At 42.2% G+C, this 22,082-nt stretch overlaps 1 protein-coding gene across 12 annotated transcripts in view; it reads right to left on the bottom strand.

The window, feature by feature from the left end:
• Window positions 1–22,082, bottom strand: part of iqsec1b (IQ motif and Sec7 domain ArfGEF 1b) — a 248,814-nt gene that overhangs the window by 11,462 nt on the left and 215,270 nt on the right. For 11 of the 12 annotated variants that reach the window (XM_004559864.4, XM_076883664.1, XM_076883665.1 and 8 more), the window contains 5 exons: window positions 8,054–8,333; window positions 4,620–5,881; window positions 3,944–4,105; window positions 2,935–3,057; window positions 349–515 (listed from right to left, as the gene is read on the bottom strand). In XM_004559864.4, the coding sequence (XP_004559921.1) occupies window positions 349–515; window positions 2,935–3,057; window positions 3,944–4,105; window positions 4,620–5,881; window positions 8,054–8,333 (1,994 nt within the window). Of the gene's footprint in view, window positions 1–348; window positions 516–2,934; window positions 3,058–3,943; window positions 4,106–4,619; window positions 5,882–8,053; window positions 8,334–15,613; window positions 16,076–22,082 lie in introns of those variants that run through there. The other variant, XM_004559870.5, reaches the window with a different exon arrangement.

Here is a 22,082-nt window from a genome sequence, read left to right as displayed (position 1 = left end):
AAGCTCTTTGTGGACAAGTATTTTCTCCTCCATTCAATACTGTACTTTAATTACAGACACTTCAATAGGCAGAAAAATTATTCAGTCATGCCATAAAGCCATTTCCTAATACCCTCAAAATCTGTTGAGGGCAACTAAAAAGTACTTTGCTTCGACAGGAAAGCTTTCTTGGCCATGACTTCCAAAAAAATAAATACCTTATTGACATGGCCATTAATCAAGGCAATGTGCATGCACAAAACTCAATTTTAAGATGAATATTTATCCTCAGAGAAACAGTAATGTGTCAGGGGAATACTGTTTTGTGACAGAACGTTGGATGTGGTGCAGTGAGGGAGAACAAAGTACCTCTAAGGTTCTTAACAAAGTCCTCCAGCTTCATCTTCCTCTCAGGCTTGACGTTGGGGCTGTACATGTCAGTGTTGAGGAGGATGATTGCAAAGGCAAGGATGAAGATGGTGTCGGGGTTCCTGAATTGTCGCACCACACCGGGGTTGCAGATGCAGTAACGCTGGCTGGGAAGAATATGTAAGGAGCAGAAACTGAATGCAAAAATCATTGTTCTGATAAAAACAATAAGTGTGTAAATTAATATTTGGGCCATTAATCCACCTATATTTACCCCTAACAGACAAAAGCAAAACTATTTACTTTAATAGCACAACTGTGCTATCAAAGTGCAGCCATTGCTAACTTTAGCTAGATAAACTAATATATTAACAGAGCTATTGTATGTATTATAAGAATTTACTATGATGTCTTTACATAGTCTACATCTAAATATAAGCATTACATTAACAGACAGAGGTGCAACAACTAGAGTCATGGTGCCACGACAATAACTTGGTCTTAAACACCAAAAAGACCAAGGAGATCATTGTAGATTTCCGGAAGAGGGGTCATAACAACCATCTGCCTCTCTTCATTGGCAGTGAGGCGGTGGAGAGGGTGAGCAGTTTTAAATTCTTGGGGGTAACTGTGACCGAGGACCTGTCCTGGGGCAACCATATCACCTCAGTTGTACGGAAGGCCCAACAGCGCCTCTACTACCTGAGGAGACTGCGGAGCGCACACATTCCCAGATCTCTGATGTTGAACTTCTACAACTGTGCCATCAGCAGCGTTCTGATGTATGGATTTCTAGTGTGGTTCCCCAGCTGCACCAAGGCCGATCAGCAAGCACTCCAGCGGGTGGTGAAAGAAGCTGGCAGAATTATTGGAACAAGTCTGCCAGAGATCAGTAATATCTTCCCCACTCGCTGTCTGAGGAGGGTGCACAGTATCCTGCGGGACCAACATCACCCTGCGCGCCACCTTTTCCATCTGCTGCCCTCAGGGAGAAGGTACAGGTCTATACAGGCCAGAACATCCAGACTGGCCAACAGCCTGTATCCACAGGCTGTGAGGCTCCTGAACTCTCTGCCCCCCTCTCACGGACAATAACCATATCCAACTTCTTAATAGCAATGAACTGGTCTGCATTGGTGCATCATATCTTTATTCTCTTCCCCCTCCTGCCCCCCCCCCCCCTCTTTCTTAAATAGATAACTATCATATCTGATATCATATCTCACAGTACAATAATATTGAATGGGTTGCATTGTTGTATTTTGTCATGTTTCTCAGGTCTTTGTCTGAATTTCTACGAACATTATTGCTAAGGATTGTCTTATTGCATTGGAGTCACACTGGGTTAAATATGTACACTTGGGTTTTAAGGGGTATTTATTATTTTCTTCTTTTTTTTTTGGGTTGTATGGAAGCCCCAAACGCAATTTCATTGTTCTTGACAATGACAATAAATAAATAAATACCAAATACCAAATACCAAATGCATCAGTACTGACTAACGTACAGTAGGTGACAATATGCTAAAATTAGCACGCTAGACTAATTAGCTCATTTAGACTACCCAAAGACTTGAGACCTGAGCCAGTTTCTAAAAATGACCTTAATGCTACTGAAATAACACAAATAATATTACATCAATTTCACTTTGACTTATGTTAGATGCATTCTGGAAAGTTACAATGCAATGTTTTGCTTGAACATAGGAGCTAGTTGATAAGAAGGCATCAGTAAGACAACTTACTGGCAAAGTAAAGGTGTAAGCTTCCCTGTAAGCGATTAGTTCGGGGCATAGGTATCAATGCTTCACCTGATATTAATATTGAGCTCTCTGCTATCTGTTCTGCAGTCAAAGAAATAATGTGCAAGTACAGTAACATTTGTCAATACAGCCTCCATGTATTACACGGGCAATTTCTGAACCACCACAAAGGGAGCTTGTACTCATATCTGGATATGGCTGCAGGTGAGCACCAGATGAGCAGTCATCACTATCTCCCCTGTAACTGTGCTGTTTACTGAGGCCGAAATGTCCTTGCTCACTGCTGATCGAAGCGAATTCTCTATGCACACGAGGGCACCTTTTCTGCTGGAAGTTTTGGAAAAGTAAATGAGGCACAAACAACATCTATCAGCAGCCCTGAGGGAGGTATTCCTTCACTCTTTGAACTAATTTTCTCTAAATCATTTTCTACAATGCCTTGGTCGAACAAAAGTCTGGATTTGAAATGGCTTTGCACCGCTCTATTGCTTTCTGCTCGCGACCGTTACATTTAGACTTTTTGGTGTCACCTTTGTTTTAGAGGATAATGGTGTTGTTGAAATGGAGCAAAGCTGGTTTGTGCTATCCATTAATCATAAACGCTATATTGGTGGTAAATACTAGACACGGCAATGAACCCCATAATGACCATCCTGTCACATAATCAGTTAGTCTAAATTGATGTATGACCCTATTTGCAAAAACATCATTTTACACCTCCTTTCTACAGAAAGGCACATGAAGTGGTTTAGATTTAAGCTACCTACATTGGTTTGGGAACTAAAGCCATGGTTTTGCACCCAACTTTTAAAAGCATGCCTTACCTGAAGGCCTCTATCAGTCGCTCTACCTTCTGTGCTTCCCCTTGGACTCTGATGTGTGCCTGGAATTTCCTGAGCGCTTCATCCAGCTCCATAGCTGAGAAGTCCATTTCATCCACTACGCAGCTGGTGAAAAACACACGAGTTCACAGTGAGCAGGAAGTTTGGGAGTGTAACAAGCACCTGCCAGTTCAACTGAGAATATTTTAGAAGTTGTTGGGTTTTTTTTGGCCACGTAGGTGAAGAACAGTTGCAGAAGTTTAAGATTAAGGATGACTACAAACTTGGCTGTTGTCAGTGAGTAAGCTGATCTGCTGTTGATTTTTCAGATTATATGCAGGACATGAAAGGGAGCAAGAGTTTTTCTGCTCACTTGACACTTACTTAAGTAGAAGAAATGTTCATTTCTTCCTCTGCTGAGAAGAGGATTGTGACTCAGCACTCCAGAGCAGTGATACCTTGCATGTCTGGATTTATAGACATTTTCTCAAGGAGCCCTTTAGTTATGCCTGTCAAACTGACACCAGCGGACCTTTTCTGGCCTTATCCTCCAATGAATCTCAATAGGCTCTGACAGAGCTGGTGTATTTCAAGTGGGTCTAAGATAAGTCTGTGCAATCTAAAGCATGAGGCACTATTGGAATGATACAAAGGAGTGGAGAGTAGACAATCTATACGACTGCTCTCTCATATCAAAAAACCTGGAAACTATAAAGAGGATCTGTATGTTTATCATCATGGCAATTTCCTGAGTGGATTCCATTTCTGCTTATTTCCTGCATGTAACTTGAGTCATTATATAGTCCTTAGACAGTGTGAATGAGGGTAAATTACAAACTGCCAACCTTATGTGCAACTAAATGATGATTTATATTTATGTTCCCAGGAGGCAAATAAACTAACATTCTGTGCACTGGCATAGTTGGCAACTTGAATCAAAAGCCTGAAATGATTCATCCTCAAATACAAATATTCCAAAAGAGTACACCGGCATGATCTGCTGCAGACTCACTCGAGGACATCCCGGTTGAACTGTTTCTGCCGATTACCCAGGAACTCGCCAATCATCTGCCTACTCAAGCCTTTCCTCTGGAGCAGGAAGTGGGCCACACCCACCGGAGTGTCTGGAACAAAGTTTCGCTCTATCAGATACTGAATGCCTTTTTCTGGCTTCCTAGAGACACAGGAAAGAGTAGAGAAAGAGAGACCAAAAAAGAAAGAGGCAAAATGAGAGTGGGTGAGGACACATTCCAAATCTGTGATTATCCCGTTGCGCTCCTAACCCGGCCAAATGTGTGTCGCATGAGGGACAGGACGTAGGGAAGCCAGGAGAGAGTTACAACTCTCTACGGTGTTGATCACAAATGATTAAAAGGCATTTTATAGCGGGCTCAGAAAGCAACCAAATCCACAATCAGCAATGATTAAACAGATTCAGCCGGGCTCAAACGAACTGGAGCAGAATGAGTTTGAAGCTTGCTTGCACTTTACGCAGAACAGGCAGAGATAGTTCTTGTTCCAAACAACTTCATTGCATTTTAATGTGAGGTTCATTTCGAGTTTCTAAGACAAAACAAACACAAAAATCCCATTTTGTAAGTCATGTGAAATGAACTGCATCGAATTTGAACAAGCCAAAGAGTGTGAATGTATCATGTGTTAAGTGACGTTCTATCGTGTGGACGTACTTGTTGAAGAGATTTAGGCCAATGCGGTAATGCCTCTTGCGAATGATGTCATTGCTGAATGCAGGTGAGTCCCAGCTGTTGCGAGTTTCTTTGTGGTACGTCTGCTTGCTGAGCGTCTGTTCACGCAGGCTGTCCCTGGACGAGGATTCAGAACTACAATTGATGGTATCGTTGGAGTTCGATGTGCTGTTGATGCTGTCATTGTCGCCATCTGAGAAATCCGACTCTGACTTGCTCTGCCGGTTTGCTGTACCATTGATTGCCAGATGGGCCTCCAGCTGTCGCGATCGATGTCGGGAAGTGTCTTCTTCTCTGGAAGGCCCTCGAGGTGGCAGGCTGTGGCTGACTTGTTTAGGGCTACTCTGCTGGTTGCTGATGCTTCGTTCGTAGGCGTTCTGTCTCTTTAAAGAGCTGCGGTCAGAACGATCACTCAGCTCCACTGAGCTATCACTGGGAGGCTCTATGGTCAATAAGGGTAGGTGATCTACCCGTAGACGTTGCTCTTGGCATTCCAAGGAAGGTGTACTGCGGCAGCTGGTATCGGTGTCCCCTTTTTCATCCTTATGAGCAAGAGACCAATAATCTTGTGAGGAGTTGAGCGAACGCTGGCGCAAGTCTGATTCTGTGCTTGAGGGCCGGTCTACAGACTGAGAAAGAGGAAGGGGTGGTGATAACTCCTCTTCGTCGATGTACAGGGTGACATCGCTGTAAGACGCTGTCATCTCATCGAGTTTACGGTGTTCTGAGGCGCTGTGGGAGGGTTTCACCTGACAGGTGACCTCTCTGTCCATATCCTGGAGGCCTCTCCCTGGCTCTGACTGACTGTCTTCACCATGTAGGCTGCGGCAGTTCAGAGCATCATCTATGGACTCGGCTAGAGATTTCACCTGCCTTGAAAAGGCATCTTCTAGTTCTGTGATGGCATCTGTGAAGTCGCTCTGTGTGGTGGGGGTCTTGGCCTGCACACCCATCTCCCCGCCATGGTCTGACTGCCTTAGTGCACCAATTTTAGTGCCATCATCTGTGAGAGAGACCTGCTTTCCCTCGAAGTAGGAGCTATGGACTTTTTCAGGTCCTTCAAAGGAAAACTGCATTCTCATATTGGATAGGACGATCCGTCTGGACATACGGTTCTCAGACATAGAGCTTCTAAGACGCTCAAAGTTTTTGTTCATCTGGTATTGGCGGAAAGCTGTCTGTATGGTGCGGGCAGCATGCCGGGTTATGAAACGCCCACCATATTTGCGCTCTAGCATCTCCACCTGTAGGGAAAGGAGGGGAATTTGAGAGAAATGAAAACGTATTGGAAACATGGGAACACTTTCCTCAATAGTCCCTTTAGACGTGTTCTTACGAGACTTGAGACTTGCAAAAGCATCCTACAATGGTACAACCGAAGCAAAAAACAAAAAACTAAACAAAAATAAGAAAACCCAGAAAGCTAATTTCCTGAGCTCTCTGGCAAAATATATTTGTCTGACACACAAAAAACATCGTTATGATAAAGATGGTTCATCTATGATCACACAGTCTAATTAAAGAGACTTGACCACATTATTTTTAAGAGATGCTAACACCAATAACTAAACAAGCTTTGTTCACTGAATGAAGCCTTGGGAGTAACAGCTGAAAGCTCTGAAAAAACTAGCAAGGATTCTAATCCTTCTGTCCAAAACAACAAAATGTGTGTCTGTACGCCACAGCCTGTAAGCACAATAGGTACAGGTGGCTTGTTTTATGAGAAACAGTACATTTTCTAACTGTATGACCACTTTAGTTCATTAACATAAATGTAAGATAACCAGAAACTGCTTTTTTCTCTGAAACTGAAAAGAACAAATCCTACTGAATCATTGCAGTGCTTGAGAGAAACAGTATCCTGTCTTGTATTCTGTATATGACTATACTGAAAAGTCTCAAACTATATGCCTCTAATTAGAATAATGTCAGGGCTGAATTGCATTGTCCCCCTCTCATTCCCGTACCGCTTACACTGACCTGGTTTCCACCTATGGACTCATGGGGGTAAAAAATGACACTAAATCTATACCACTTCTGTATGGGACGGCCAAGGAGGCGAGTGGGTTTATACTTGCCACAAATGGAACATGACAGGAAGTTTCAATGCAAGAAGTTAAGCAGTGACAAAAGGATTAAGCGGTGATATCATTTCCTATCGATAATGTATTACTAATATAGATGTCATACAGATGCTATTTATTATTGAAACACTATTATTTTGAAACAATGACAGTTTGACGTGTCATGTGATAAATAACTCAGAAGAGCATTTAGCTACATTTGACAGTGTGCTTAGTAACTCTGGTCTTTCTGGTTCATTCTAAGTTCTTAGTGCTTTCCTGTGGGCTTCAGCTATATGAAACTATAGAAGTAATAAATAAATGCAAACAGACTCTAGATACTCTATATAAACAAACTATGCTGTGAGTCTGTTTGGTTGGCACACAACCAGAGCTAAGGAGGGAATGATGCTCTCTACTGGGGTCACCAAAGTCACTAGATGATCTTTTATGTAGTTCTTCTAAAGGCCATGCACATATTTTCCTGTCATGTCCTTATACAAGAGTCTCAAATTCTACTCAGCAACACACTTTAATGCCTAGTTGCCTGCTTTTTCTTTGGGCTTGCTTACAGATAATACGCTGTATGGTTTCCACTACCCATAGTCCTCTCCATGTTGTGGTCAAGCCACAACCTCTGAGGCTGAACAATGAGGTCGACTTTAAAATGCCAAAAACTTCAGTTCCTCTAATGAGTACGGTACTTGAGGATGGTAGCAAATCTCAATATACGCTCAACTTACTCCTATTTAAGTCACTGAACAGGACCCTTTGACTGTGTTGATGCCTAATTTTGCTGCTAATTAAGTTATTGGTGTCCTCTGGAAAAAATGGAGGGATTCACTGTCATGTGGAGCCTTAGTACATGGCTGAAGACCAAGCAAACCATCCATGCCTACTACTGCTGGAAAAAGAAATGACTCTGACTATGAATTTTTTATGTGTTGAAAGCCTGTAACAGTCTGCACGGCCCTAAATACACATTACAAACTAACTGGACTTCCAAACTAGAAGGACTTGATGCACCACATCAGATATCATGGGGTGTAAAGCTAATAGATAATGGTGGGCAGCAAACTAATGAAAACATTATGAGAATACAATACAACAGGTTGCAATTTTTTTTTAATGTTGACAGAAGTTTTGTTTTTATACTTTCAGAATGAATCAGTCAGAAAGTGAAAAATGGAAAAACCTTGGCAGGGAACTGCAGTTTTGGCTAATAATTCTCCTTTGATGTGCCACGAAAAACTAGGATCTACTACACATCTGCTCATAATGCCTCTGTGTTCAAGCTACTCATTACTCTAAGTTTTAACAAATTTAAGTTAGTGTGGGCCTTTCCCGTCTCACCTGCTTGTCCTGTAGGTCAGATGAGAGCTCATAGCTCTCTGACAGCGAGCGGGAGCGCTTGATTGCCTCCTCTTCTGCTTGCTTGCGGAGGATGGACTGAGAGTGCTGAAGCTTGGGCCGTCTGGGCCGTGGGTGGCCTGGCAGCAAGATGTGCCCGTAGAGCTGGCTGTCCAGGTGGTCGGGGCCGAGCCCGCCGCTGTGGGTCACTGGGACACAACTGTAGCCACCACTAGGGTCCACAGAAGCTCCCACTTCAGTTCCTGGAGCATCACCTTCCACACTGCGGCACACAAACACAGAGAGCACGCCAAGTTAGTCTGCTTAGTCATTTTCCTGAGTGCACACACTCCCTTGTGTGTGTCAGCACAGAGCACGTGACAGATGGAAAAAGTGAACTTTGATACTGCTGGCAGGGTATAAATGCGAGCGAGTGAATTTATAGCAGCAGTCAGTGTGCAGCCTGTCGTCTTTACACATTCTCTTTCCAGAGCAGGAAAAACCTCAGGCTATCCCAAGCAGCCGTACGAGCGAGGCACTATGTCTTAATTAAAACAAATGAAATGACTGTGAATAAAAGCTGACTGTTAAAGACACACTTTAACTCCACCGATGCTGAAATTACCACAACATTATCAGAAACCCAATCTTACTATAAACAAAGGGGCACCATGTCAGAACTGATTAAAGCATGTGAAGTAGTGCCTTGAATATTGAGATCAATACAGACCTTTGTTCTCTCACAGAAGTTCAAACATCAGTTTGGATAAACTGGCAATGACCGACCGGCTCGTTCCAGACTATAGATCGGTTCTCCCAGCATACAGCTGGTCTCCACACATCTTACACTGTTGTGATTTTCTACCATATATTTGGTTCTCAAAGACAGCTCCATAAGTATTCCTGTAAAGAATCAAAGATTCTGCCTTACAGGACTGATCTGACTGCTTTTTGAATGTTTGACGTAGTGAGATCTTCCTCTCCACTGACAAATGTTTGATTTAAGAAACTTTTTCTTTGTACAAGACTGGATGTCAATGTAAGGACATTAAATGCTTATGAGACTGCAGATAAACATTTTAGTCAAAAGTGTGAAATTCCATGAAAAAGGAAGGAAGCTGAAATGAGGATTGCTGACGATAGAAAAAAAAAAGATGGCAAATGAATCTATCATGAATCAAAGTGAAACTGCACTTCCTCCCTCCCAATAGTTGCAAATCATTTTTTGCTCATTTACGGCTTATACTATCCACTGCTATCTACACACTTAAAACACAAAGTATAGAGTTGCAGGTGACAGCAGCGTGTCGGTCATACAGCTGGACAGCTGTGTGGCTCACTTTAAAGTTGCTATCGGCAGGCTTCCTTTTACTTCTCTTTTTACTTCTTCATTTTGGAATAAATGTTCATTTCACAATGTAGTGGCTATAATAATGAGAACATGCGTGTTCCCTATCAGTCACACATTTACTATGCAATTCTGTTTATCACCTTGTATGATGATGATGGCTACCAAAACAGGAAGGGCATATCTACTGGGAACTTACCATAAGGAGCTGAAATACTAATGGCAGAGACAAAATTAAAGGAAACCTGTTAGCCTAATACAGGTGTTTAAAAAAGACGTTTGGCTAGCTTTGATGGGTATTCTAATGACTTACAGCTGGGAGACATGACTTTAGGTCCACGACATGAATCATCCTTTAAACTCTACATCCTTTAAACAAGCATTACTACTTAAGCATTACTGCAACTACTAAAGGTTCATTAGCTTTGCAATCCCCCTCCACCCCAGCTCCTCCTTTCATGCCATCATGTCACTGATTCCTGCTCTGTTCTGCACTGGGTCTTGCTGATGCTCTTACTCCATGGTGTTCCATGTATGCACATGTGTGGAGGTCCCAGAACAGAGCTACACAGCCAAATATAAATGACAGCAGATGAAATAGCTGCCTCTCTTTAAATGCCGTGGTTTTGATTGAACTGCAAATACAATCCAACAAAAGGTGACTGCTGATATGTTCACAGTGGAATGTTTCTCATGCATGCAGTTGGTTTGCTTTCTGCACATGCCATTTTCCCGTGAATGTAGTCATGGAATTATTTGTTGCAAAAACAACAAGAAGGAGATCACACTGAAGCAATTGGTGAACACCTCAGGTTGGTGGCCTCTTAATATGCAGTGAGGTGGGGATAATAATCATGGTGCACAACTACACTTGTATCTTTTGTTGTAGTTCTCACATATGAGTCTGAGTTGCTCTTCAGTACTAATCATTTAGACAGCAACCACTGGAGACAGCTTAACTGAATTTTTGTGTCTACATTGTTTTGTGAAAGATATCAATCAACACTACAAGAACAGGTATAATATAGTACAACTCCAATTGCTACTTCCTATTAGTGTAAGCCGTCAACTGCAGTCGAGCTCACTTCTAAATTAGGCAGAACACTACATTAAATTGCTAATCAACAAAAAAAAAGACAAGCCTATCATTAAGGCTGGCTGCGAACCCCTCTGTTCACCACCACCATCTAAGAACCACATGTGGTATATATCATGACTTTTTTTTGGTTTATTTGGTGAGGTCTCACTTTGGGGAGGCCTGAAAAATAGATTAGCCTAGAGCTTGGCCTCTGACCATTGATGTGTTTTGGCTCAAGTGGGGTACTTAAAGGACAGCCCAGCTGCTTATACATAGTGTGTAGGCATATTTCTGTATGTGGAGAACTGCTGTTTAAGAAACTCTGTGGTATCAGTGCAGAAGAATGGGATGTAACATTTGTTCCCCAATTCTTGATATTTTGTAACATGCATCCATGGTTGTTACTCTTCATCTGCATCTCCTAAACAATTATTTCTGCATGACAGACTCTCTTTTTCGGCCCTCAGGAAGCAAATTTACAAGTCCACCAGCAACCAGCAACCAGGCTGAGACATCACACAAATCAGAAAGTTGCCAATAGCTTCATGTGCAATCGTGATTTGTAAAAGATCACACCAACTACTGCACTGGCATGAGGAGTGAGACATCCAGAAACACTTAGCAGATATGCTTTTCATTATCAATTCATTTCACACAGCAGTACACAACGGCAATGTCAGAAAAAACAAGACATCCATGTTGCAGGATGTTGGCCTATTGTTGGCTGTGTACCATCTGACCTGAACAGTCAGTCAGAGACAGAAATGTGTCAGTGCTTCATCAAGCCAGGACGTGGTGGGGTCTGACTTTAAAAACAATGCATAATCAGTTTGACCAGATTTCAGCAGTTTTCTCTTAAAACAAAAATGTTCCTTTTGTCATCAGTGTGATGGGTGAGGTGGAAAGGCTCATCTCTGTAGGAGAATGTGTCAAAATTAGATAATAAAGGGTGAAGTAAAAGTTTGAACAGGAAAGAGATTTGACATCCAGGATAGGGTCAAAGCGGTAGACTAATGATTCCTGTCATCATTCTGAAGAGGATGATATTTAAATGGGGCTACATTCACATAAGTTAGACTTCTGCTGAGAAATATGACATATCAAAGCAAAACAGCTACATTTTATATTGGTGGTGTTCTGAGATAAATCTGAAAAATGATTCATTTGTTCAGATGCTCTAAAGAACCAAATGTGTGTTCATCTCCACACTGGGAGGTGTCCGCTCTACTCTGACCCACACAATCTGAGAAGTCCATTTCTAACATTTGTTTGTGCAATTTTATTCTTTCAGTCTAGTCTTTGGACAAGTTCCAATTTGGTTCCAATAATGCTTCGCTGACATGGAAACCTTTCTACTCCTGTCCTTGCATGGTTAGTATGGAGTTTAAACAACTCTGAAAAACAGCTGTGGTGTAACTTCTCCTGAAACCACAAACTACTGTGTTCCTGTTTTGCTCTGTGTAAAACATTTAAACAAAAAAAAGAAGGGTTGTGTTAGTTTGTGAACTTTGAGATGAGTGAGTCGACAGATATTTAAACACTGAGAGGAGCTACGTTAACTATTTCTCCCTTCTTCAAAACTTTAAGCTCAAGTTTGTACTGGGGAAAAAAAAATGTGCCTAAAATTAACAATAGCTTAGTAGTGGCATTTAGAACAAATTTGGAAGGCCGCACATTCCTGTGGGATACTTTGCAATAATGTTTATTTGGCCAAGTCACTGTAATGAACGACAGTTTCTCTGTCACGTGATAACATCTCTCATTAGGGAAAACGTCCCCGCTCTCCAAGCTGGACACTCACGCTCATTTTAAAACCACTTTCAGCATTTTCATTCCCTTCCCTGTGCACCCTCAACACATTTTTAATTTTTAAAGGAACTAATCTAATCAGACAGAGAGAGCCCTTTAATTAGACTGAAGGGCGGGCCATAATACATCTGCTCCAGCAGAGGAAGTTTAATTGGAAATATCAATTCCGTTAGACGGAAGAAGAGCTTGGCATGCTCGAAACGTGGCACCAAACTCAAACCACTTACAGCATGCTGATGTCTTCAGTTAGCTGGTTATGTTGCATGAGAATGACTGAAGAGTATGTTGCTTATATTTCAACATATATGAAGTATATGTTGAAATATCCCCAGCAGTCAGAGAGGGAGAGAGAGAGATTTGTTCAGAGCAGGAAGAATGAGTGTGACAGGTTTTAGAAAATGCAAAAGGATCTCCTTCCTAGATAGCTCCAGTCTTCATACTGTAGTACTGTATAGGTGCATATTAATTAGAGGTTATACATGTAGCCAATTAACTAGCAAACTTCTAAAAAGAATGTAACTACATATTATTGCTAAAGAGATATCATAAAGATGCTGGAAGAACTGGGATTGGCACCTCCAATGTTTGAGATGCTGATGGAGGTAATTCCACTACCGCAGTTTGGTACGTGTTTGGATCAGTGCTGGACCATAAACTGAGGTGCAGCAGCGACTGTGGGGAGCATGACTGAAGCAGGAAGTACCCGGATCACTGATATTTGTTTAAGCTAAGTGTATCAGTGTTACCGTGTTGGGACTCCACTTGTGTTAACTATAATCTGGCTTCAACCTAACACACTGCTACAGCTTCCAAAATGTCAGCCAGTTGAATAATTGAACTGCTTTCATAAGAGTAGCTCTTTCTATTTCACTTATCCTGTTAGCAGTGGAACATTTCAGCCTTACATCTGAACACCCCGCTCATATTTCAGTGATTGACAGCCATCTTGTTACTACATTAGACCGAGTAACATTTCTGAATGAGTTTCAGTGCAGAACAAACACGAATGCAGTTGACAACTGACAAACGCCTAACAGCCACGTGACATAATCCTAGAGCCTAATCCTTAGCAGAATTCCCCCAGGAGGACTCTTTGTACGGCAGGCATTTGTTTATTTGCATTGATTATTTTAGAAATTAGTTTAAGAATACTTAGTTTGAATTATATATCCATCCAACCTCTTTTCTACTATGTGTTAATAATAAATCTGATTCAACAAACAGCTGCATCTGAGTGCAGATATTTCACTGTTACTATGACAGACGTGCATAATTCAGTTCCATTCAATTTTCTTTATATAATGGCAAATCACAGCAGCAGTCACCTCAAGGCACTTTCTATTGTAAGGTAAAGAGCCTACTATAATACAGAGAAAACCCCAACAATCAAACTTGGCGACTGTGGGAAGCAAAAACTCCCTTTTAACAGGAAGAAACATGAGACAGGGCAAAAGACACACTAATTATTGATAACTAACGATTAAAGGGAGAGTGTGAAAAGAGGTAAGCAAAGAAGAAAGACGCAGTGCATCATGAGGTCTGTAAGATTAGTTGGGGCTGATTACTCAAGACCTTGTATGTGACGAGAAGGATTTAAAACTTAATTCTGAATTTAACAGGGAGCCAATAAAGAGAATCCCCTATGGGAGAAATGTGCTGTCTCTTTCCCTGCCAGTACTCTCAACTGAAGCCTTTTAAGGGAGGTTTTAGGACAGCCTGATAATAATTATTTACAATAATCCAGCCTAGAAATAATACATACATGAAGCAGTTTTTCAGCATCACTCTGAGACAAGACATTGCACGTCACGGTATTTACATTTCTGTGGAAAGAAATGTAAAGAAAGTGTAACTTCCTCTTATGTCAGGGAGTCAGATACATAATACTGGGCCTTACTGCCAGATTTCACTTGGAAACAGTCAGTTTGACTGCAAATACATGCAGAAATTGGTCTGATGCCGAGATCAGAGAACTGCTCTCCCTTCATGTCAAGGATAAGATAACGAGTGTTTAACAGGACTGCAAAGGTCTTACACGTAATACCCAACTTCCTGCACCGCCTGGTCTAAATTAGATGCCAAAGTTCTCTGAAATCCTCAGCATGGCTGTAACGAGCTGTAAGGAAGCATTAACATAACAGCCACCCACGTGTGTATAACACAAACCCAAACCAATAATATCGCGACAACCCCAGAAAATCACGTAAGGAGTTGTTTTCTTCCCTGTCTGGAAAGTCCATTTGAGAAATGGTCCAAAGCGAACGATTTATTTACAGAGTGGCTGAATCGGTGAGACGCTCTGCACATTAGACCCGCCCTGTTTTATAAACAGCCGCTTCTTCCGCTTTCCATGATAAAACTTCAGTCTCCTGGTTCAAGCTAACATTACTCCAGTGACGTCGCAAATCTCAGGTTTCAGAAAACTCCACTGGAGCCACTGAAGACATTACGCAACTCTTTTCACCATTTCAAAATATTAACCTCTTCCTGACGTTTAGAGGTCCTGCCGTCCAGCAGAGGTGCCAGATGTGGTGTTAAAATGTGAAGTCTTAACACAAACAATCACACCCACATTTCCTCCAGGGTGCACCTTCCCTCTTGTTTCATTACAGCTGCCGTTTCGAATCAGAAACTCACAAAGTGCCTCAGAGTCCCATGACAGTGCATAAATTGCGGCCTGATAGAATTTTAATGATGTGTTGGTAGCGGGCGCTGGTGTGTCAGAGCAAGTGGAGGGGGAGGGAGGGGGAGGGAGGGCAGGTGATGCGAGGACAGTGCTGGTGTCACCACCTCCCCTGGAGACATCCTCCCTGTGCTGCTGTGTGACTTCTTCAAAAACCAGAGTCTCTTCTCACTGTGTCACTCTGCAGTGATGAATTAATTACTGCGACCTGCCACTCACACGTTTGCCGTGCAGCCACGCTGACTTGTACGTTTCATCGTGAGCTGATTAAGCCTAACTTGATGAAACCTGAGTTAGAGGGCACTGAGTTGGGAACAGTAAAATATGAGTCAGCTGCATTCACTTGCTTGGCACTCAGTGGGAAAATCAAAGGCTTTCATGCAAAGCGGGCTTCTTCATCAGCAGCTACACCCTGGCACAAAAATCTACTTCATTAAATGCAATTCATCTAATAAGCAGTACCAGCAGTTTTGTTGGACATTTATTAATGCTTTTTCAATTGAGCTGGCAGTGGCCCCTAAATACAGCAGCTGCCATTAGTGAAATGTTCAAGCTGCATCACGAGACCCGTTCAGAGCCAAATCAGAAGCTAAGTACGTGTCCAGCAGCTATTAAAAGACTCAGAGCAAGCACGCACACACTTACCAGCTGTATGACTCCAGCTCCAGTAAGGACTGAGTCCTGTCAGAGGCACACTGCAGACACCACATGTTACCCTGCGAGCCCCTACTCTAGACCCATCACCGCCCTGACCTCGCTTACTCCATCCCTGGGCTAAATGTTCATTTGCTGGCTGACTGTGCTGTGTTCTGACAGAGGACGGCTCCCCTCTCCTTCAACTCTTCTCCACTAAAGCTCTGGCCTCCCTTCTCGGCTTGTGAGGAGGGGCGTTCGCAGGAAGAGGGAGGGAATTCCTCCAGAGGAAAACTGGGTCGTGTGGCAGCGGGGGCACTGGTGTCCCATGGATTTGGAGGGTCTTTAGCAGGAAGGGGCAAGAAGTTAAAACTGGACAGAGAGGGAGAAAACTCTGGTGGTGAGAGAGAACTGCAGTAAGGATGAGGCCTGGGAAAAACCCCCTGGATATAGCGTTTTAGCTGGAGTTGGGATTGCATTAATATCAGTTCACCTCAGTAGATCTGCCCAACGTTCAGCTTTAATCAGCACCTGATAATCAGCTCTCTAGGACTGCTGATCAAAGGCCTTGAAAGTGTGCATTAGAAGATAGTATCACAGCCACAGCTTTCCAGCCAACATTACCCAAGGAACAGCTGCTCAGCCAGCTGACTGGCTCAACCATCCTTTAAACAAACAATCCGAGTTTAGAGGGAATGTTTGACTCACAACTCTTTGCATCTTTGTGCTGATGATGTTCCCACCTCAACCACATAAACTAAAGCCCTGAGGAGGGCCCCTCCACTTCCGGTTCATGACATCATTACCTCTCCCCCCCAAAAAAGATGGGTGTGGACCAAAGATTATATCAACCACATATAGTAAAGCAGTGTGATAAGACAGCTAACAGTGGTAGCTGGGACTGTAAGGCCTCTCTGGTTACACATCTTATATCCTATTTCCCCTCAAGGAAACAAAGAATAATGGAAAATAATCCTGAATACAATAAGTCAAAGGTAAAAATAAAGATAGAGTATGAAGTGAATAAGCCATTACGGAACTTAGAAAAGAGGACAAAATGTCTCCCTTATGGAGGTTTTATATATGGTGCAGCAGAGTGTAGTGATAAGAGTTTAGCATTCATTACTGCTACCTGTGGTACACAAGGGAAGCTCAGCTAGCAGCAGAAATGTTTTCACAGCAGAAGAATATTGAACTAAAACGGGTCTGAACTGAGCTCAAGTGATGCAAAAACCTGGATAAGATCTGAAAATCCCGCAAAGTCCCCGTCACTGGCTGAGTCATTATTTATTAATTAAAGTATTCACCCCCACTGAACATCGCCGGGGGAACCTGGTTCTCCTTTAGCTTTAATCATGACTGCGCAGCTTAAGGTAGAGCAGCAGCATTTAACACTCACTCTGCTTGAATGCAGAGAGGGACAGTTGGAGCCAGCTGCCTTTGATCAGACCTTGGGTTATTTTGGTCTCTCGCATCTCTATCGTGACAGCGATTACGGTACAGTAGTTAACAGAGATGGGATGTATTCTTACCTCCCAGATGAGTTTGAGACAGTGCGATAAGCTGACATGGAAGGACTCGTAAACACACTGCAGCTTGGTAAAAACATTAAAATAATCTTAAGTGTTGCCTGCTCCATATAAAAGCAAAGTTGCTGATTGCCTCTCATTCATCTTAGATTAGGGTTCCAGCTGGATCCCTAATCTAAGATGTTAACTAATGTGAATTTCTGTGTATGGAGACGCAACAAATTTGCAATCAATGGCAAGAGATATTCACAGCTATATCACACCTAATCACTGTATTATTGCAGGCGGATTGGTACAGCTTTTGTTTTATTGCCGTCTCGATGCATCAAAGACGGTTTGAACATGTTTGACTGACACTATTTTAGCTAGTGTGACTGTAGCATTGCTGGACCTTCAAGCTATTTCCAAGGTTGAACCATTGCTCACTTTAAGCTAACCAATATACATCTTGATATAGTTTTCACATACTCTCTAAATTAAGCAACAAGGACATACATATAATTTTTATATTAAAATTTCAGCACAACTAAGAGACAATCAATAGTTTGTGAAATAAAATAAAATTCAAAATTTAGTACTCACTGTGTGAGCCATTAAAATACATATGACACAACAGATCTTATTATTCATCCAGTGCTGTCTACTTCTCCCCCACACCACCTTACATCAGGTTCCCCTGTGACCTTTGAGCTACGTGAGCAGAATCACATCATCTGAATGTCTGTATGTGACAGGAATAACTCAGAACATTAATATTACAAATGTGTTGATTTACAGACATGTTGTCAGTTTTTTAAGGTAAGCTAGCTTTTCTGTGCTTACAGTTAACTCCCATTTTTCACTGCACTGGTATGTGCGTCCTCGTGTGTTTACCCTTTATTGATCCGACACAAAAGCACACGGAGGAATTCATAAAGCAGCTGGTCTTTTTCAAACAGCCAAACAGTTTCAATTGAGTGCATTCAAAGCGAGTTTAAAGAGTGACAACTCATCACAGGATGGCTCTTTTAAGGGCTTGAGTTACAGACACACCTGTCACACTCTGTCTAGACTCCAAAGTGGGAACAGCAGTGCTCCTTGTCCTTGTATTAATCCCTATATCACTTCCAGTTCCTCAGCGCTGAGGACGGAGGGTGTGACAGCTCCGGTCCAACTATAACGACCAGATCTTACTCTCGTCTTACACACACTTCAGTCTCCGTCTACGGCAGGCAAACCTTAGCTCTTCTCACTACCAACACCTCCTTATACAGCCAGGATGACAACATGCCACACCCACAGCTGTGTGGGTGTGGCACATTTCACATACTGCACGAGACACCAGCGGGGGCAAAAATAGAGTCATTGACAGACACTACATTTTCTGCTTCACTTGGTAAGTAAATTGAGCAGTCTGTGTGAGTCGGGTACCTGGAGACAAATGTGTCTGCATGTCCACCTTCCCCAGATGCTCTGATCTGTGGTTTAAAACAACAGCAGCACTGATTAGAAGCTCAGGGAGCTTACCCGGATTCACTAGGCAGAGTCTCAGAGGAGAGACATTTTTCACTGGGAGAGGTGATGAATAAGTCGCATCAAATAATGAGATCATCAGCTTTAAAGATCTGGGGGCCTGATGCTTTTCCCTGTGTTAGATCATTGCTAGTTAAATAACCTGACAGTTAGATAACCCGCATAGCAGGGAAACATTTTTACAGACACATCTGAAAAACTTAAGGAAGCTTGGTCACAGCCATGGAGCTGCTATTTTTAGTTTCTGTTTACTTCCTGTAAGTTCTATTCTGATGAGTTGCACTCTCGCACAGAGAACAAATATCAGCTTCTGTTTCAAACAGACTCAAATGTTGCATCACTGGTTACGAGAGCTGTTCCTCCAGCTACGATTGGGTTGAAGGACCCGAGGTTTCCAGGCCGGATAGTGGCTGAATGTTCAGAGAGTGCATCTTCTTTTTGTCTGACATTCACCAAGAATTCATCTTCTAGGGTGAGACTGTCAATGTTGAGCTCTACTGTAATTTCTGAGAACCCAGAGCAGTGCCACAGTGCACTTGTGTGCTGGCTTAGAGCTTTTCAGGAGATTTTTAGCCAAACCAACACAATCCCGGCTAATCACCAGATCACTTGCCACACTTGAGTGCCTGAAAGTTGAGGCATTGTTTTGACACACTCGAGGTGATTCAGCAGGAACCATAGAGGTATGGTAGAAATGACAGCTCTTCCATTGAATGTGATTCATGAGAATATGATCTTGAATAAGATCATACTGAATAAGAGATCTTCTAAAAATATTTTCTTTTCATTTTATCAGCAGCTGACCTCATTCAGTTACAGCAACGAATCACCTTTTCCCCCATTTTTTTCTACCAAGCTGTTTTCATACATGTAAAAATGTAAAAAAGTGAGAAGGAAAACTCACTTTTCAAGGTGCTTGGAAGATTTCACAAAGAGTAAAACACAACCTTGTTTGCAGTTGCTATACAATAAGCATGGTCTGCGGTGCACTCCCTCCCCCCCGTTACCACCACAACAAAGTCTAATTCTATGGGAAACACTGATGTGACTCAGGAAGTAAAAATATTTTCAGAGTTGAGAATGTCTTTGTTATAGTTAGAAATATGAGATTATATTTGAACTGATTCTTTTTACAAGCCACTTCACTTTAATTATGGGTCAGAACTAAACGTACACAAACAGGCACCATTTCAAAAATTCAGTGGAGCCATAAAAGCCGTTTTTCCATTAACCTACACCGACTTGGAGCAGAAGCTGTAGCATATTTTCACAAGTACCAGCTCATTCCTAATTATCTCCTGTTTACAGACGCTAGGGAATACGTTCATGTAGAAGTGAAAACAAAGATCCAGGCCCTTGTGCTCTGTTGGAGCTGGTCACACCACCCACAACCCAAACTGAGCGCTCCTCAGGCCCAACCCAGAAAGCAGACAGGGCGTCTGGCTGCCCGTTCTAAAGCTGTTTGGCTCCACTTCAGCCCTGTAATCCCTGAGCACAGAACCCACCCACGTGTGGCCTTCACGGGGAGGCGGTGGCCCTGCCCTCTCAGCCTCAAGCCTCTTCATGAGAGAGAGAGACAGAGAGCGAGAGAGGGAGGATTAACTTAACTAACCGCTGGTTCTCATGCTCTGTGCTGGTCATGTTGCTCCTAGCCAGCAACAGAGCACATGCAGCGCACAGCTCACATTACTTAAAAACAAATAACATTCACATGCAAGCATCACCCATTAAAAGCTATGAAACAAACACACACATACTGCAGATACAAGAGCTGGCAGATGAAAACATACTTGATGGTTTGTTGGTGTCCTTATGGAATAATATCTGTTCACGTTTATGCTCTGCTGTTGTAGCTCCTCCGACCACCACGCAGTTATTTAGCTTATCTCCTCTAATCCTCAAGCCATAACTCTTCCTCCATCCTGTATCTGAGCTGCCCATGAGCTCTAATACCAAACCGTTAACTCACAGCAGCACAGGGAGAAGTAAATATTGAGCAGCATCACAGGACGTTATTACAACCCGAGTCTTATCATGTATCGTTTCACTTTTAAGAGCTGTGAACACAGTGATGGATGCTGGATCAGTGGTTCTGCAGCACTCACCAGGATACAATGTAGGCCTCTCTTAGAGAATAAAAGAAATATTCTCCTACTTTGCTCTTATGTAGAAAACAAATTAATATATTTCTCAAAAACAGTTGACGTCAGTTTTACTCAGTTTGGGATCTTCCTTGCAGAGGTCACATAATTCAATTCAATTCAATTTTATTTATACAGCGCCAAATCACAACAACAGTCACCTCAAGGTGCTTTATATTGTAAGGTAGACCTCACAATAACACATACATAGAGAAACCCAACAATCATATGACCCCTTATGAGCAAGCACTTTGGTGACAGTGGGAAGGAAAAACTCCCTTTTAACAGGAAGAAACCTTCGGCAGAACCAGGCTCAGGGAGGCTGCCCAGTCGTGGCAGATAGCCGATCACATAAATTCACAGTGATATGCTTGCACTTGCAACAACTTGCTGATGTTACTTTCTACATTAACAAATACAAATAATACTTTTTAATATAATATGACATTTAAGGGCACTGTAAAGGTTTAATCTGTTCAGATAAAGTGTTTATAGTAAATGTCAAGATTATTTGACCCTGGTTGATTTATTTTTATTTTCCTCATCAGTAGAAGTTTGACTAAACCAATCCAACTATATTTTAAAATCTTTTCAAATCTGCTAAAGGTTTCCAGTATTACTTAAAATAAAACCAAAGTTTTAATAAACCACACATATCTGTTAATCAAGCCAGACAGGTTTATTCCCAGCTCTAGTAAACAAGATTTATCGCTGCCTCGGATTCTAAAATCAATCAGTGTCACTCTCGGGTATAAGTCCGTGCATGGTGTTAAGTTCTACTTTATGTATGTGTTCCAAAACAGGGCTGAGCTTTTAGAACCGCATCCTATCTTCAGTATTTGTTGTTGTGATGTCTGTGCATTCAATCCACCCAAACCATGATGCTATCAGGTGATTCAAGACAGGAAGTATTTTTCAGATGTCCCCCACAGATGGTGATGCTGTCTCGTCATTCTTTTTTACAGATTTTTTTCCATTAAGAAAAACAAAAGAAAAAACAATCAGATTTCATCCAACCAAATGACAGTAGATAACATTTACTGAAGCTCATCGTGTCGGTGTCTCAGACAGAACACATGGCAGATCCCGACATGTTTAGTTTGCAGTAAAAACAGATGAGCATCTTGCAGTGGCGTAAACCTGAGGTGCTCTCTGTAAAGCTGCTGCTGCTTCATTAGTATTCATAAACATTTTTCTATTCCAGGCAGAGTGGCTGGCTGAGTGTGCTCAGTTTGAGTCTGAGAATGGCTGGACACTGGCTATGCGTGATGGGAAAATGCAAAAGTACTAAGGGGAATA

The sequence above is a fragment of the Maylandia zebra genome, linkage group LG5 (assembly GCF_041146795.1).
Source record: "Maylandia zebra isolate NMK-2024a linkage group LG5, Mzebra_GT3a, whole genome shotgun sequence".
NCBI classification, from domain to species: domain Eukaryota; kingdom Metazoa; phylum Chordata; class Actinopteri; order Cichliformes; family Cichlidae; genus Maylandia; species Maylandia zebra.
Note: the sequence above shows the minus strand (reverse complement) of the source record. Positions and strands in the feature narration are given on the sequence as shown.